Source organism: Nymphalis io, chromosome 20, assembly GCF_905147045.1.
Source record: "Nymphalis io chromosome 20, ilAglIoxx1.1, whole genome shotgun sequence".
NCBI classification, from domain to species: Eukaryota; Metazoa; Arthropoda; class Insecta; order Lepidoptera; family Nymphalidae; genus Nymphalis; species Nymphalis io.
This window is the reverse complement of record NC_065907.1, coordinates 11027995-11044258: the sequence shown is the minus strand read 5'-3', so window position 1 is coordinate 11044258 and position 16264 is coordinate 11027995. Positions and strand designations below refer to the sequence as shown.

Below are 16264 nucleotides of genomic sequence, written 5' to 3'. Positions count from 1 at the left end.
ATTTAATATAGAACAATTGTATAACAATGTAGAGTTGTTTATTGTTTATTCATAATAAGTAAGTAATATACCGTAGAAATGTAACTAAAACACACCACATCATACCCCATAACATACAATAACATTACAACATCGAAATTCCAGCTAGTAGCGGGTTCGTCGTCCGGATCATCATCGGGCGACGCCGGCGGCGCAGCGGAAGGTGAAGACAACGGCGGCCCGAAGGGTGACAACCTGACCGAAGGTGTTCCCGGCCCCATCACGCGTCTCTTCATCATTGCCAACCGAGGCATCGCCAATCTCATTCAGGACCTCATCCTTCGCATCGCGCAAACCTCTGAGAGAATAGTCAACTTCAAGGCGCGATTGATTACCTCCATCATTTAACGCGTTTGCTTTTAGTATAATATCAAGAGGCTTCGGTCATCGCGCTCTCGTATCGCGACTCGGATTGACTCGTATGAAATCGATCTACAATATCGGTTTCATAACGAGTACGATTCGAGTTGTGATACGAGTCAGAAAGTCGACAGAGTGTTACCGCGGCGAACACTCTCGCTACTTGACTGAACACGAAAATAAATAAACCCATTCGGGTGCTTTCTATCGTTACGATTGTATCGATTGAAAGACAAAATTATAATGTTGAAAATTAAGAAAGGCCGCATACAAACTTGAGACATACATATAATAAATATCGCATTTGTTTCGATAGTCGTCAGCAATATTTAAGCTAATAAAACGTGTAATTTATTATTCGCAGGTATTATTTGTGAGCGGTATTTATGTCTCATTTTTAAAATAGTAAACCACGTCTACAGACAGATTTGTATTCATATTTATTTCATAAAAATACCTATTAATATTTATTAATGTTATTTTGTTGTCTCTCTAAATAATAAACAAACATTTTATGTTCATTTTTCATGCATCTTTCTATCAATTAATGAAATTGGAACTTTATTTTCACCGTAGAACTTTTAATTGCAACTTATTTTTATTTAAGATTGGGGTAGAGGGTATATTACTAAATACTGGTAGTGTATTATGTCTGAGAGGATTCGCCACTTATCGGCGTCGAAGCAAATTGACCTGTATTTATTTATGAGGCTTAGCTCCTATGAGTTGCGAAGAGTCCTTCGACGAGCTACCGTTTTAGAGAACAGTAAGCAGAGTCCGATTTTTCCAATCAACGAAACATTATTGGATATAATATAAAGTATGTAGTTTAGTTAATCAGAGGGTTCGGATGTTAGTGCTCTTAATTTAAAGCCTTTGAATCCAACAAAGTGGTCTACTGTAAACTGCAGTGGTACATTACCTGATATATTAAAGTTGTTTTTGTGTGCACTTAAGTCGGGAGTGCGCTGCGGCCGAGTCTCAACTAACTATTGTAGGTAGATTTGAGGCGGCAGAGCCGTCTTGCTCAAGCTTTTTTTTACAATGTGACAATCTCGATTCGTTTTTACGTTTGTAAATATGTATTATAGCGGAATTTGTGTAAAATAAATGATTAGTAAATAGTTTTCTTTTTGTTTTCATATATGTTTATTTATTGAACACCTGTACATAACTATAAAAGCATACAAAACGATTTGGTATTAAAAAAAACAATCTAGAAAGAAAAATGTTTTCGGGAACTATAGATATTCAAATTATACAAAATTGAAACTATTATAAATTGTTTTATTTCATTATGACAAAGGCTTTCCACAACCGTACCGTAACAGCCTGTGAATGTCCCACTGCTGGGCTAAAGGCCTCCTCTCCTCTTTTTGAGGAGAAGGTTTGGAGCTTATTCCACCACGCTGCTCCAATGCGGGTTGGTGGAATACACATGTGGCAGAATTTCAGTGAAATTAGACACATGCAGGTTTCCTCACGATGTTTTCCTTCACCGTAAAGCACGAGATGAATTATAATCACAAATTAAGCACATGAAAATTCAGTGGTGCTTGCCCGGGTTTGAACCCACGATCATCGGTTAAAATTCACGCGTTCTTACCACTGGGCCATCTCGGCTCCACAACACACAACACTTAATAAGATGTACGCTTTGATACATAGTATATACATAGTATATAAACACATTACGTACACCCGGGAATTGTATCAGGAACTTCAATATCTGCAACTGTACAACAAAGTTACTAGACCAACGTGTTCATTGATCTATTGGAATCTGTTTGCTTACTTATCTTAAATAATTTAATTATACCATTTCGTTTTAGTCTTTGACTATTAGGGAAGATAATATTAGGAACTGAGTACAGCCATGAAAGGTAATACAACGACGACGACCTTAATCGCAGGAATAATTCTGCTCCATAAGTTACATCATATTATGCATATAAAAGCCAAAAGGTAGGTCATATTACAAGTTTTAAATTTTAAATTAGTGATAAAAATATTCAAAAGGATTAATAAAATTTTCAATCGTCAATTGATTACATAAACTTATGGGAGTTTGATTATTTAATTATATTAAACCTTATTCTATTTCATTAATTCTGAGATCTATAAAGCAAGCCTAATTACCCAACAACCATTTGAATACATAGTACGGACGCACATAATCTTTTATTATAATGAAAAATACAAAACAAAGATATATATTTTGATTGAAGTTAATCAATTTTATTATTATCGTTTATCACATTTATGAGTAATTATTTAAAAACGAATCCAGAAGTTTCGCCATGCATCCCATACAACAATGCCGCTTAGAGTACTTCGTGGCTGCCCGTGGAAGTCGGGCCTTCAGCGTTGGAGTACTTGCTTGCATTCTGCTTTTAATGGGAATTTTCTTTAATTCCAATGTATCAAGTCTCTGTACATAAGCTAATTGGAAGGCTCTTTGTGATAGTTTCATTTCTAGGTGCATTAACTGATCCCACTACGGTAAATAGATGATTATTATTTGAAAAATATAATGCATAATAATTTTTTTATCACGGATAAATAATAAGTTTTGTGCCTATACATAATATTTCAAACATACTCAACTAAAAATTTTGACAATCTGTTATTAGTAATTATTTTCTTTTTTAAATAGAAATATTGTAATAATATGAAGTTTGTATTTAATTATTAAAAAGTATCTGAATCAGTTATTCCTTTTAGAAATATAATACAAATATAACAATTAAAGGAAATATTTTTTTCACTCATTTTATTTACGCGTTGTTCCAATGATATTATATTCATACTTGCAGCATTAACTGTTTATGGTATTGAACTGGCTACATTAGAACACTTTTGTTCGCAGAATGTAGTGTCTTATGTCATTGTCAGACAGATTATAATGACAATTAACTACTGCTGTCTGTCTCAAAATCCTTCAAATTTTAAAAATTTAAGTTTTATAGAATATATAGTGACTCATTAGTATTTTTATAGTAACTAACATATTCTCAGATTTAGAAATGTAATATAGTTATTTTATACAAAATGGCATTATACGAAGGCATTGCTCTAATTCAAGAAAAACAAGCGGTAGTCTTAGATTTGGGAACAGACTATACAAAGTAAGTAAACGATAATTCAGATTAATATACATTAAAAATATTATTATTATAATAACGTACATTATAACTTACTTTACTAAACTTAACAACATGAATATTAACATGAATCACTTCATCCTCCAGCTAGCAATCTAAACTACAAGAAACGTTGTATATTTTTGTGTTATATTTAAAAGAAATTATAGAATCATCATGAGTCAATACAGCAAGAGTTTTACATCGTGTTGTTGCATCTTGACTGAGAAATGTTGATTTAAAATTCGGAACTATGATTTTTTAGAATGTTGAATGTTCTGTTAAAAAACGAATACAAAAGAAGTGTTAAGTATTCCTTACACCAATAATATGAAGATTAGAAATTTTTAGACAATTATAAAAATACAGCGAACCACCCTCACTCAAGTTTGATCAATTTTTTTAATTCAACCAGATTTGGTTTCACCGGAGAAGCTGCACCACGTTGTATCATTCCATCTGAATACTGGTGTACCTCTGAGAGGAAGTTCAAGAGAGTGTATGACTACAATAATGAAGAGGAGCTTTATGACAATCTTGTGCACATGCTGCATTTACTGTACTTCAGGTAAGATACTTATAAAATATATTTTATTATTAAAAAGCAGTTTTAAAAAACATGAATGCTCTATTTATTGTAAATAACAAATCATTACCCAAGTATCACATGTTTGAGGTTGGATTATTAAAATAAGAAATTTAAACTATAAATATAGACTTTTGTATTATTGTGTTTATTGGCTCATATTATTATATTTATACAAATCCTTTTACACCTTTATTTTTAACTATTTGTTTTCTCGTTTCTGATATGCACGGCTAAGGTCTGGAATACCCTACCAACCTCTGTTTTCCCCACCACCTTCAATATGGGTGGTACCTTTAAGTCAAGAATGAATATGTGTCTTCTAGGCAAGTGAGCTCCACCTTAGATTGTATCATCTCTTTCCATCAGGTGTGATAACAGTCAATCGCTAGCCTATATATTAAAAAAAAAAAGATGCATACATAAATATGTTACTAAAGTAAAATAAAAAGAAAAACAAATATTTTTTTATAACAATTTTTTTGTATTATTGCCAATCTGCAATCAGTAGTATTCTACTATTAATTTGTTCCACAAAACAGCCTGTAAATTGTGACCTCCGGTGAGGACATCTGATTTTATTTTATTTCAGGCATTTGATATTATATATTGTGGTGATGTTATCAAGATGTATTTTCTTTTGAGTCACTTTAGCTGTATTTGTGGTCAACTTTGAAGCTAGTTTATTAGAATGTGTCTTTACTCTCCTGATATTTTTGTGTGGTATTGTGAATTTCTTCCTTTACAGTAGTAGTAGTAACAACACACACAACCTTTCAGAATGTCTGAAAGGTTGTGTGTGTTGTTTTAGATGAACCGGCTTGCATTGCATAGTTTGCAAAGTTGTATTTGGCATCCTTTGTAGTATGGAGATACTGGTACTTTCCGAAAGTTCGATACCATATGTGTATATTAGTCTGAAGACTGTTTTGTATATTAACAACTTATTATTACTTGGTGGTAAGGCTTTTTGCAAACCCTTCTGGGCAGGTAACAACCCGCTCATCAGAGATTCTACTGCTAAACAGCAATACATAGTATTCTTGAGTTTCAGTTTGAAAGGTGAGGTACCACAGAAATAAAAATAATTATGAATTGACAATTTTCTGTTTCAATCTAAAATCACACTCTTTGTATTGGTTATTAAGTTTTTAAAGCCAATGAGTTACTTGTACTGACTTGAAGCGCTAGTTTTTATCCTCCATTTGTCTAGCTATTTAGATACTAAGTCTAGGCCTATGAGAAGTTGAGATGAGGCAGTATCATCAACAAATGTAAATTATACAGAGTACTGGACCTATCAGACAGGTCGGGGACGTACCTGTACTTTCATCTTGATAATAATTGTTTTGGTCTGATTCATTTGGGGAGGAAAGCAGTTCAAGTATCACCTTCAATTTACACAACAGAACATATTGTCATGCCTTTGCACCCCTACAAACTTTTCATGTACTACTCAAGGTTTCCTGGAAGATAATGCAGTAGCGTTTAGTCTCTGACACTAGTGTCAAGTCTTTTTGAGCAATAAGTACAACATTTAAATAAATAATTAAATAATGGTTGTCATGTTTCAGGCATGTATTGGTCAATCCGAAGGAAAGGAAAGTAGTCGTCGTGGAGTCCTTACTCTCTCCCACATTGTTCCGGGAGACACTCGCTAAAGTACTCTTTCTTCATTACGAGGTAGACTTTCATTTTTCATTTGACTTTTTAATGCATAAACTAAATTTTGTCAAATATTCAATGTGTATGTATTTCTAGCGAATTCATATGCCTCAATATTATGTTTATTATTTGAGTTTTACTTGGCACAGCAATGATGCCTTCATCTGTCTGTACGGCGGCAGGTGTCGGGCGTCATGTGGGCGGACAGCGCGCGTCTGTGCGCGCTCACGCTGGGCGCGCCCGTCGCGCTCGTCGTGTCGCTCGGCGCGCGGGACGCCGAAGTAGTCGCGGGTATCCACCGTCGCATGTTTACTATCGCCGAACCGTAATAAAATATTTAGATAATAGAGAATTTTGAAATAACATAAATAAAAAATAAAAATGTTGACGATCAACAAAATACACCAGCGGTTCGAATAAACAATTAATTTTAATCGTGGAAAGGCTACGATACTGACACGACATTATACACGTCCGCAGTCGTGCACGGCTGTCCCGTCCTGCAAGCGATACAGACGCAGCCGCTCGGCGCCCGCGCCATACACGACGAGCTGGCGCGACTACTCGACAGGGACAACGACACCGAGCTGCATCTGCCCGAACACGTGCTCGAGGACATCAAAGGTGCGGGAGGCGAACACAGCGATCGCTTATGTGTGTGACGTCTCGCGGTAGATGATATTGTTTGTTCTACCAGTGCGCGCCTGCTTCGTCCCTCCCCGCGCGCGCGCGCTGCAGCTGGCGGAGGGCGCGGGGGCCGCGGGGGGGGCGCCGGCCGCGCGCGCCGCGCACTACACGCGCGCGCAGTGCTCGCTCACCGTGAGCGGCGCGGCGCGCGAGCTGGCCGCCGAGCCGCTGTTCGCGCGCGACAACGAGCTGGCGTCGCTGCCCGACGCCGTGCTGCAGTGCATCGCGCTGTGCCCCATCGACGCGCGCCGCGAGCTCGCCGAGAACATCCTCGTGACGGGCGGCTCGGCCGCGCTGCCCGGCCTTAAGGCGCGCCTCGCGCAGGAGCTGCGCCATCTGGTCACTCTGCCGCCCTACAGGTCCTCGAGGAGAAAAAACTGGGTCCGTTCAGCACCGCCCGGCGTCGACGTTCGACCTCATAGATCGTTCTCTGTCGCAGGGAATGCCTCCGCATTTCGAAGTTCAAGTTCCACACGGCGCCCGCGCACGACAACTCGGTGGCGTGGGTGGGCGGCGCGTTGTGCGGCGCGGCGGACGGCGGCTCGCGCGCACTCGCCCGCGACGTGTACGCCCGCGAGCGGCGCCTCGCCGACTGGCCCAGCCTGCTGCACACCACGCCGCCCACGCACCCGCACTGGGAAGCGCTCGCGGAAGTCGAGTAGCGACACTCGCACGCACCCTTATATTTCAATAAATAGCGACATGAATGGGAAATCTGTTATATTAAACAACTTTAAAAATACAAGGCTTATACTTATTAAAATAAATAAATTATTTACACTGACCTGGAAGTTTTACTTTTCGCCGAAATATAATAAAAACAAAATTAATGTAGCTCGTCGAAATCTATTGCTGATCGGAAAATTCAAAATGTTTGTATTACGTACACTGATACAAATTTAAGAGGAACGGAAAAACGAAAAAATACCCTAGTCAATAGTAATAAAGGACTCCTTAGTAGCTTTTTTTTATTTAAAACTAACATTGTTGAACAATGTAATAATAAAAAAAAAACCTACCTAAAACGTTTATGTTAGCAACAACACTTATGAACTAAATGTCAGCTTCAGTCACGATTCTAATAGAAACAATGTACTCTCAAATTAAACAACGCTAATACTAACTATATAAAATATCACTAATACATTTAAGATAAAAACAATATTTTTAATAGATCTGTAATGTACTTAAAATTCTTCGATCTAAACAAACAGCAAATAATGTGAAAATAGCTCCTTCTTTATACATCTTAAAATATTAAATAAATAAATCAGTTCCCGATGTGTTATTAATATTCTTGATGTTTTTATAATAATTTTATGATAGTGTAACATTGTAACCGGCACGGTACATACACAGAGTACATAATCACTATTGATACAGAGTAACATAATAGATTAAACATTATTAAAATAGCTTCCAAGTTCCAGTACACGTTGGGCTAACGTACTGTGCATTGCCCAATGCATTAGCATGGAACAAACGTGTACAGACGCAATTTGCTTAATTTTATTATTGATAACAAACGCAGACCGTTCGTCTGAATAGGGTTGTTTTTTTCCGTATACATCAAAGAATCCTGGCGTTCGTCACCTAAACAGACAAAATTTGATTTTACACGTTGATCTTTAATTTTTTATAGTTTAAAGTCACACTTCAACAGAGAAAATCGTACATGAGTATACAATTACGTTTTTATTCGTTATTTGTACGTTATTTATCCTTCCCTCTCGGACCGCTTACTGAGTGCATGTGTTTATGGCTTATTTGTGATTAAAATTGTTTGTTAAAGTTACAATTAAAAACAATAAATCCGTGCTATAAAATAGGAGTGCATAACCAATAAGAAGGTATACGTTCATCGCGGCGCCTGGTACTTTGCGCCTAGTACAATCCGCTTCGTGGCTACGATTTATAAGGCCCCGCCTACCTCTTGCGAAATCCTGCTGCCCTGGTACTTTAAATACGATCACTTTTAATTATTTATTAATAATAAAGTTGGGGTGACACTTTCTCAAAGGCATATATAGAAAAATGCCAATTGAACACTCCCCTCCGAAAACACCTACTCCTATGTTACAGCATTCTCAATCAATCATCTCCGGATATAACCGGAGATTCCAATGTAACCATGAGGTCACAGAGACTAAAGCGTAAACAGGGAGATGACTTGGAATATTTTCTGAGCAAATTTGAAAATATGTTCACTACATGGACAGCCGCACAGGACGCGAAGTATGAATCACTACTAAGTACCGTCAACACAATCAGAGATCAGAACTCACAAATTTCATCGTCAATTGAGTTCATGAGTAACAAATACGAAGAGCTGAAAATTAAATACGACACACTTATGCAAGAAAATCTAGAAGACAAAGCACAGATTAGAAATTTGGAGGAAAAAATAGAAATACTGGAAAGAAGAAGTCGTGCTACTTGTATAGAAATTAGAAATATTCCGAGTTTGAAAACCGAAAAAATGCAGGAATTACAAGATATTGTTAAATCACTTGGTGATGTGCTCAAAGTCGAGATTGACTCTTATGAAATACGAAACATCCACAGGGGGTTTTCAAAAAATGAGAAATCTAAACCATTAATTGTGGAATTTTCGTCGGTAATCATTAAGGACAAAATATTGAGCTCGGCAAAACGTTTCACTAAGGACAATAATGGCGACAGACTGAACACCAAGCACCTGAGCCTCGATGGACCTCAAAAAACAGTTTATGTGTCAGTCCTTACACCAAGCATGAAAAGACTCTATTTCCTTGCAAGCAATTTTGCTGCGAAAAACAAGCGCTTGGAGACTACATAAGCGACTCGGGCTCATTATTACTGTATTCTTTTCTCTTAGTTATTAATCTATTGTTTGTATACACATTGCACACTCACACATATACATCACAAACTCAGTACTCATTTTTAAACTCAATTATAAGAAGCACTCAATCAATTATAAAACTTCATAGTATAATAAATGTTTATATAGCGAATTTACTAATGCTCATACCCACCTCACTTAATCTTATGCAACGAAAGCAAGAAAAGTATGACACTAATTTAACATTTTTCATAAGTCCTCCATACTGCATCTCTAATATTCGATTTTAATATAATGGCAGAATTAAATAATATAAATAACATTGATAACTTTGAATTAACAGACTTAAAATGTTGTGATCCGGAATATTGTAATACCATAATTTTGAACCCATTATAATGCTTATCTTAAAATATTGCAACAGAACATCAGAGGCGTAAATAAAAACGTTGACAGCTTAATGTCCTACTATCGAGATTCAATTTCAACATTGACATAATTATTTTATCTGAATGCTGGCTTTCTAACGTCATTAATCTCCCCAACGTTCCGGGATACACGTGTTTTAGCACTTCAGTAAACTACAATCAAAACGATGGGGTCATTGTTATTTTGAATAATAATATAGATTTTAAAGTAGAAGAACCTAACATGCAGGAGGCTAATTGCCTTACAATAAAAATAAATAAAGACACGGTGATAATTGCCATATACAGACCTCCTAGTTTCCGCCTCTTAAAAAATTTCATTGAATCTCTCCACAACTTGCTCGTGCAGCTCTCATCATACAAAAACATAATATTAATGGGAGACATCAATATTAATATTGCTGACTTAAATCAGGATACTTCGAATTATCTTGAAGAACTGTCATTTTTTGGTTTAATCCCGGCATATTACACACCTACTAGAGCCAATAGTTGCTTAGACCATAAAATCTTTAAAACAAAACTATCATCTTTTACCTTCATCTTAAAAACAGCAATAACAGATCACGATGCTAATGCTTATCTTAAAATATTGCAACAGAACATCAGAGGCGTAAATAAAAACGTTGACAGCTTAATGTCCTACTATCGAGATTCAATTTCAACATTGACATAATTATTTTATCTGAATGCTGGCTTTCTAACGTCATTAATCTCCCCAACGTTCCGGGATACACGTGTTTTAGCACTTCAGTAAACTACAATCAAAACGATGGGGTCATTGTTATTTTGAATAATAATATAGATTTTAAAGTAGAAGAACCTAACATGCAGGAGGCTAATTGCCTTACAATAAAAATAAATAAAGACACGGTGATAATTGCCATATACAGACCTCCTAGTTTCCGCCTCTTAAAAAATTTCATTGAATCTCTCCACAACTTGCTCGTGCAGCTCTCATCATACAAAAACATAATATTAATGGGAGACATCAATATTAATATTGCTGACTTAAATCAGGATACTTCGAATTATCTTGAAGAACTGTCATTTTTTGGTTTAATCCCGGCATATTACACACCTACTAGAGCCAATAGTTGCTTAGACCATAAAATCTTTAAAACAAAACTATCATCTTTTACCTTCATCTTAAAAACAGCAATAACAGATCACGAACCAATTCTTTTATGTATGAATAAAAATACCAATAGTATGTATAAAAAATTAAAATACTCATATAAATTAAATTTTGACAAATTAAAAGATGATTTTAAAAATTTAGATTTTAGTGAGCTATATAATATAAATAACAATCCAGATCAGTGCATGAACATATTTATTAACCTTATACAAAACATTATTTTGAAAAACACAATTACCAATAGACTTCCTCGAAGTAAAATAATTAAAAAACCCTGGATCACCATAGGTTTGCTGAAATGCATAAGAACTAGGGATAGAATGCACTACAAATTAAAGAAAGAGGTAAATAATGAGAATCTAAGAATTACATACAAACGTTACAGGAATTTTTGTAATCAAATTTTAAAACAATGTAAGAGGGACTACGAAAGAAATGAAATTAAAGCCGCTGGAAATAATAACAAAAAATATGGAACGTAATAAAAAATATTAATAACTTAAATAAAACTACAAACCAACCTTTTGAACTCCTTAATATAAATAAAACACCCCTGGAATCAGTAAACTCAGTAAACAAATACTTTGCAAGCATAGGTGCTGATCTGGCCTCAAAAATAACCTCAAACCTACCAACCACCTCCACTAATACCTTTAGAACATCATCTATACAAAACTCATTCGTTCTCTTAAGCACTACAAAAGATGAAATATGTAGACTTATAATCGACCTAAAATCAAACTGTAGTCCTGGCTGGGATGGCATAACGTCCAAGGTACTCAAGTGTCTAATTGAATTGATTGTGCTCACCTACATTTTTAATAGATGTTTATCCGAAGGTATATTTCCTGTTTCTCTCAAGAAATCCATAGTTATACCCATCTTTAAAGCCGGAGACAGAAACCTTGTAACAAATTACCGTCCAATCTCGATATTACCATCCCTCTCGAAAATACTTGAAAAAATAATAAATAATAGGCTTGTTAAATATTTGGAAGATAAAAATTTAATCGCAGATACACAATATGGCTTTAGGAAAGGAAAATCAACCTCGGATGCAGTTCATTCTCTTGCGGATTTCATAGTAGACAAATTAGACAATAAAGAAAAATGCCTAACTATTTTTATTGATCTTCAAAAGGCATTCGATACAGTCCCTTTGAATAAAATGATCGAGAAGCTAGACAGTTTAAGCATTAGAGATAGACAACTACAACTTTTACAAAATTATCTGCTAGGTCGCTCCCAGCAGGTTAAAATAGGTGACGTTATCAGCAATGAGAGATTTGTCACTTATGGAATTCCGCAGGGTAGCATTTTAGGCCCAACTCTATTTCTTTGCTATATAAATGAACTTTGTAACCTAAAGGTAATCAAAAATCAATCAACAGCCAATAGTTGTCCACTGCTGAACATAGGCCTCTCCCAAGGTGCGCCAAAGCTCCCTGTCCTCCGCCTTCCGCATCCAGTTGGTGCCCGCCACCTTCTTAAGGTCGTCGGTCCACCTGGCTGGAGGGCGCCCTACGCTGCGCTTGCCGATTCGCGGTCTCCACTCTAGGACTCGTCTGCTCCAACGGCCATCGGTCCTACGACATACGTGACCAGCCCACTGCCACTTCAGCCTGCTAATTTTGCAAGCTATGTCGGTGACTCCGGTTCTTTTCCGGATAATCTCATTTCTGATCTTATCCTTCAAAGATACTCTGAGCATAGCTCGCTCCATAGCACGCTGAGCGACTTTGAATTTGTGGACTAGTCCACAACCTAAAGGTAAGAAAGTGTAAAATAATATCATATGCAGATGATACCACACTTACATTTCACGGTAAAACATGGAATGAAGTATTTGAATTTGCACAAGAAGGTTTTAATACGGTTAGTCACTGGATCGCTTATAATACCCTCACTCTGAATCCAAGTAAAACTCAATACATAGTTTTTTCAATACGCAACACACCTAATAATACAATATCGCACCAATTATATTAATAAAATAGATCAAACTAAATACTTAGGTATAACAATTGATAAAAATCTTAATTTTAAAGGGCATCTAAAACAATTAAGTCAAAAACTCAGAAAACTTACATATGTTTTCAAAAATATTGACATATCGCTGACTGGACCCTCATCAGGACTGATTATATATCATTATATCAATCTTTAATAGCATACTCTATAACTGTATGGGGTGGTTCTAACAAAACGCACATAATTGAAGTTGAAAGAGCTCAAAGAATGATACTTAAAGTAGCTCTCTCTAAGCCACGCATATTTCCTACTGTAGACCTATATAGGGAAGCAAATGTTCTAGCAGTCAGAAAACTTTACATTTTGAACATCATTTTAAAAAAACACTCCAGGATTAAGGCCTCACTGATTGATATAGCTGACTCTAGAAGATCTTATGAAGTATATAAATCTGTAATGGTCAAAACATTTTTTGCCCAAAAATTCTTTGATTTTAAAGCAGCCAGGCTTTACAATAAATTAAATAAATTATTCTCTATTTCAAATTTACTAAAATTCGCATGTAAGAGGAAATTAACTGACTGGCTTTTAAAACTGGACTATGAAGAGACAGAAAAATTATTAATTTAATACATTAATAATAAACAAGCAATTGTAGTAAAAAAATAATCTACACACCATCTATACACATACATAGAAGACACACAGGCACAAACACACACACACACACACACCCATACACATGCGCTCACACGCACATATTCACAAGCATACATTATCTTTTTATTTCTATTAGCATAAGTATAACTTATTACTAGATAATATATTGTAAAAGCTTTAGTGTTTCTCCTGTTTTCTATAAAATTAAACAAATAAATAGTTCCTTACTCAAGAGGGGGAGCCAGGAGACCCTTAGCACAGGGCAACCTAGTTTGGGCTCCTGTATCCCACATATAACTGTATTTATATATATTATAAAAAAAGAAAATGTAAACATTATTGTCTGTGGGAGAGAATAAAAAATAAATTTATTAAAAATTTATTTATAAAAATTTTAAATTTATTATTATGAGATGCGTACGTTACACATAACTCAAAAACGAGAGAGAATAAAGATGAAAGTAAACAAATAATACGTTATAGAAATTTTATCGAAATATCCCAATCGTTAATATGACTAGTTTAAAAACAATGTTATTTACCTACATTAATTGATTCTTTGATTCTTAAAAGTTATAAAAAAATTGAAAAATAATATGTCTTCATAAAGGTAAGATTACGTTCTATGAAAAAAAAATACTACGTAATATAATTACTGTGAAGCAGTTTATTAGCCCAACGTTGGCGATATATGATATGGGCCAACTTGTATATTATAATTTTTAATCTATTGCCTTTCTATCTGTCAAATGACTTGTGAATTTGTCAGACCGATAGTGAAAAATATTAAGCGGAAATTATAATTATTGATATTTGAATATCTTTCACCATTGAATAACATACAAAATGTCGGAAATAAAAATAGTAGCAGCTAGTATAGTTAACTTTCTTAAACAACAACTGGACAGTGATACTCTGAGCGTTGATTCCCGAGAGAGCGTGGAAGTTGGAGTACAATGCATTGAAACGGCGTTTGAATTATCACCTGAGGAACTTGCACGAGGTGTGGATTTGCTTCAACTAGTTAGACAACAGCGCGGTGGTGCGCCACGGGTCGATCGTGCCGAGGCCGAGAAGTTGAAGAACGAAGGTAATGAACTCATGAAGTCGGAGCGTCATCGTGAGGCTCTCGAGAAATATTCGCGTGCTATCGAACTGGATCCACAAAACTCTGTGTTTTTCTGTAATCGAGCAGCCGCTCACTTTAAGCTGGGAGAGCACGAATCTGCAGTTGCAGATTGCATGGCAGCATTAGCCTTGCAACCGAACTATGGAAAAGCTCATGGTCGCCTGGGGATTGCTCTCACTGCGATGAACCGCCATGCGGAAGCTCATGCTGCATTTGCTCGAGCTGCTCAGCTTGAACCAGATAATGAATCTTATAAGCAAAATTTGAAGCTTGCTGAGGAACGTTTGGCCCAGCGCGATGGTGACCGCAGACTAGATCTAGGTGGCTTGCTACAAAATACAGCCTTATTAAATATGGCAACAGAAATGCTTGCTGACCCAAACATGCAGAATCTTATATCCGGTTTGATGACTACCACTACTCCTAACCCTGCTAATGGTGCGGCTGCTGGCGGTGGTGGTATGAATGCACTATTAGAAGCGGGCCAAGCACTTGCACAACACATGCAATCGGCCAATCCCGATTTAGTAGAGCAGCTACGACGTCAGATGCGCCCACCAGGCCCTGGTGACAACCAACCCCCTCCTTCACAGTAAATTGTAAGCAAAGAAACTTCAAAACCCTTATATTTTCGAAGAGGTTACTACTAATGTTGTAGCAATAATAGTAACCTTTTATTTAAAAGTAAATTGAAAATTATCTTTTAAATTATATGTTGTGCTGTGACAAAACTAAATTCTTACTACAACCAATACTTGTAATTTTTGTTTCATTTAACAAACAATTTATTTATATTATAGATCTTAGGCTTTAGAGAAATAATAATGTATGTGCCTCTCCAAGTCTGTCATATTTTGAATTGGGTTTTGTGGTATGTTTTTGTTTATTATAAAATCTATATATGCAATATCACTAGTTAGGTAAAATTGTAAAATAATGGAAACGGCAGTGAGCACATAGCACTGACTGAGACACATAATATTGTATTTAGCCAATAAAATATCTATGAATGTTATAAAAGGGGGGACTCCTGTTTAACTGATATATTATTAGCTAAGATTTAAATAATTAATTGGTTTTTAATAATAAATGCCATAAAAAACACTTATTTGTTTTGTCACCATATTACAAGTGCATCAGAATGACTGTACAAAGTGACAGATCAGCTTTAAAATACTACCAGCATTTAGTACCTATTTAGTATTTTTGCTTAAATATTTGGTAGCTGAACATACATTTTTATTCAATCACTAACTCAAAAAATAAAGATTATATTAGCGAAAAAGGAATATCGATTAAGTCTTAATTATTCTGTAATAACTAAATTTTTTATTTCATTTTATGTTTATTTTCTCTACTAAAAGCACGTAATTCATAATTTTTAATGAGTCAAATGTAGTTTTTTATTTTACTATCGATTGTTAATTGAATTTTTAATGTTTTTTATACTTTTTTGATTTGGTAATATAATCTTTACTTTTTGAGTTAGTGATCGATTAAAACTGTATGCTCAGGTACCAAATGGGCACTAAATGATTGTGTAGAAAAAATTGCACAATATGGAGCCCTTTATGGGGAAATTATAAATGGCCGGTTATCTTGACGATAGAATAACCGGCCATTTTAAAACT

The 16264-nt window shown here is 35.6% G+C and overlaps 3 protein-coding genes across 4 annotated transcripts in view; all 3 read left to right on the top strand.

Moving 5' to 3' along the window:
• LOC126776383 (uncharacterized) overlaps window positions 1–1526 on the top strand; it is a 30055-nt gene extending 28529 nt beyond the window's left edge. For both annotated transcript variants that reach the window (XM_050498869.1, XM_050498870.1), the window contains one exon: window positions 145–1526. In XM_050498869.1, coding sequence (XP_050354826.1) covers window positions 145–387 — 243 coding nt within the window. In that variant the 3' untranslated portion in view covers window positions 388–1526. The remainder of the gene's footprint in view (window positions 1–144) is intronic.
• Window positions 1527–3295: 1769 nt separating this feature from the next.
• LOC126776368 (actin-related protein 10) lies at window positions 3296–7264 on the top strand. Its single transcript, XM_050498834.1, has 7 exons — window positions 3296–3527; window positions 3958–4110; window positions 5703–5811; window positions 5976–6084; window positions 6274–6417; window positions 6491–6839; window positions 6920–7264. The coding sequence occupies exons 1-7, from the start codon at window positions 3451–3453 to the stop codon at window positions 7140–7142; spliced, it is 1164 nt and encodes a 387-aa protein (XP_050354791.1). The 5' UTR covers window positions 3296–3450; the 3' UTR covers window positions 7143–7264.
• Window positions 7265–14235: 6971 nt separating this feature from the next.
• Window positions 14236–15385, top strand: LOC126776394 (small glutamine-rich tetratricopeptide repeat-containing protein beta-like). Its single transcript, XM_050498886.1, has one exon. The coding sequence runs from the start codon at window positions 14351–14353 to the stop codon at window positions 15227–15229; it is 879 nt and encodes a 292-aa protein (XP_050354843.1). The 5' UTR covers window positions 14236–14350; the 3' UTR covers window positions 15230–15385.
• Window positions 15386–16264: the final 879 nt, after the last annotated feature.

What these genes read in the sequence shown, in the direction of transcription:
- LOC126776368 (XM_050498834.1), top strand. Translation starts at nt 3,451, where the DNA reads ATGGCATTATACGAAGGCATTGCTCTAATTCAAGAAAAACAAGCGGTA. An exon ending in TACTCTTTCTTCATTACGAG is followed by an intron (nt 5,812 to 5,975) that starts GTAGACTTTCAT and finishes GTACGGCGGCAG; the next exon opens with GTGTCGGGCGTCATGTGGGC. An exon ending in GTCACTCTGCCGCCCTACAG is followed by an intron (nt 6,840 to 6,919) that starts GTCCTCGAGGAG and finishes TCTCTGTCGCAG; the next exon opens with GGAATGCCTCCGCATTTCGA.
- LOC126776394 (XM_050498886.1), top strand. Translation starts at nt 14,351, where the DNA reads ATGTCGGAAATAAAAATAGTAGCAGCTAGTATAGTTAACTTTCTTAAA.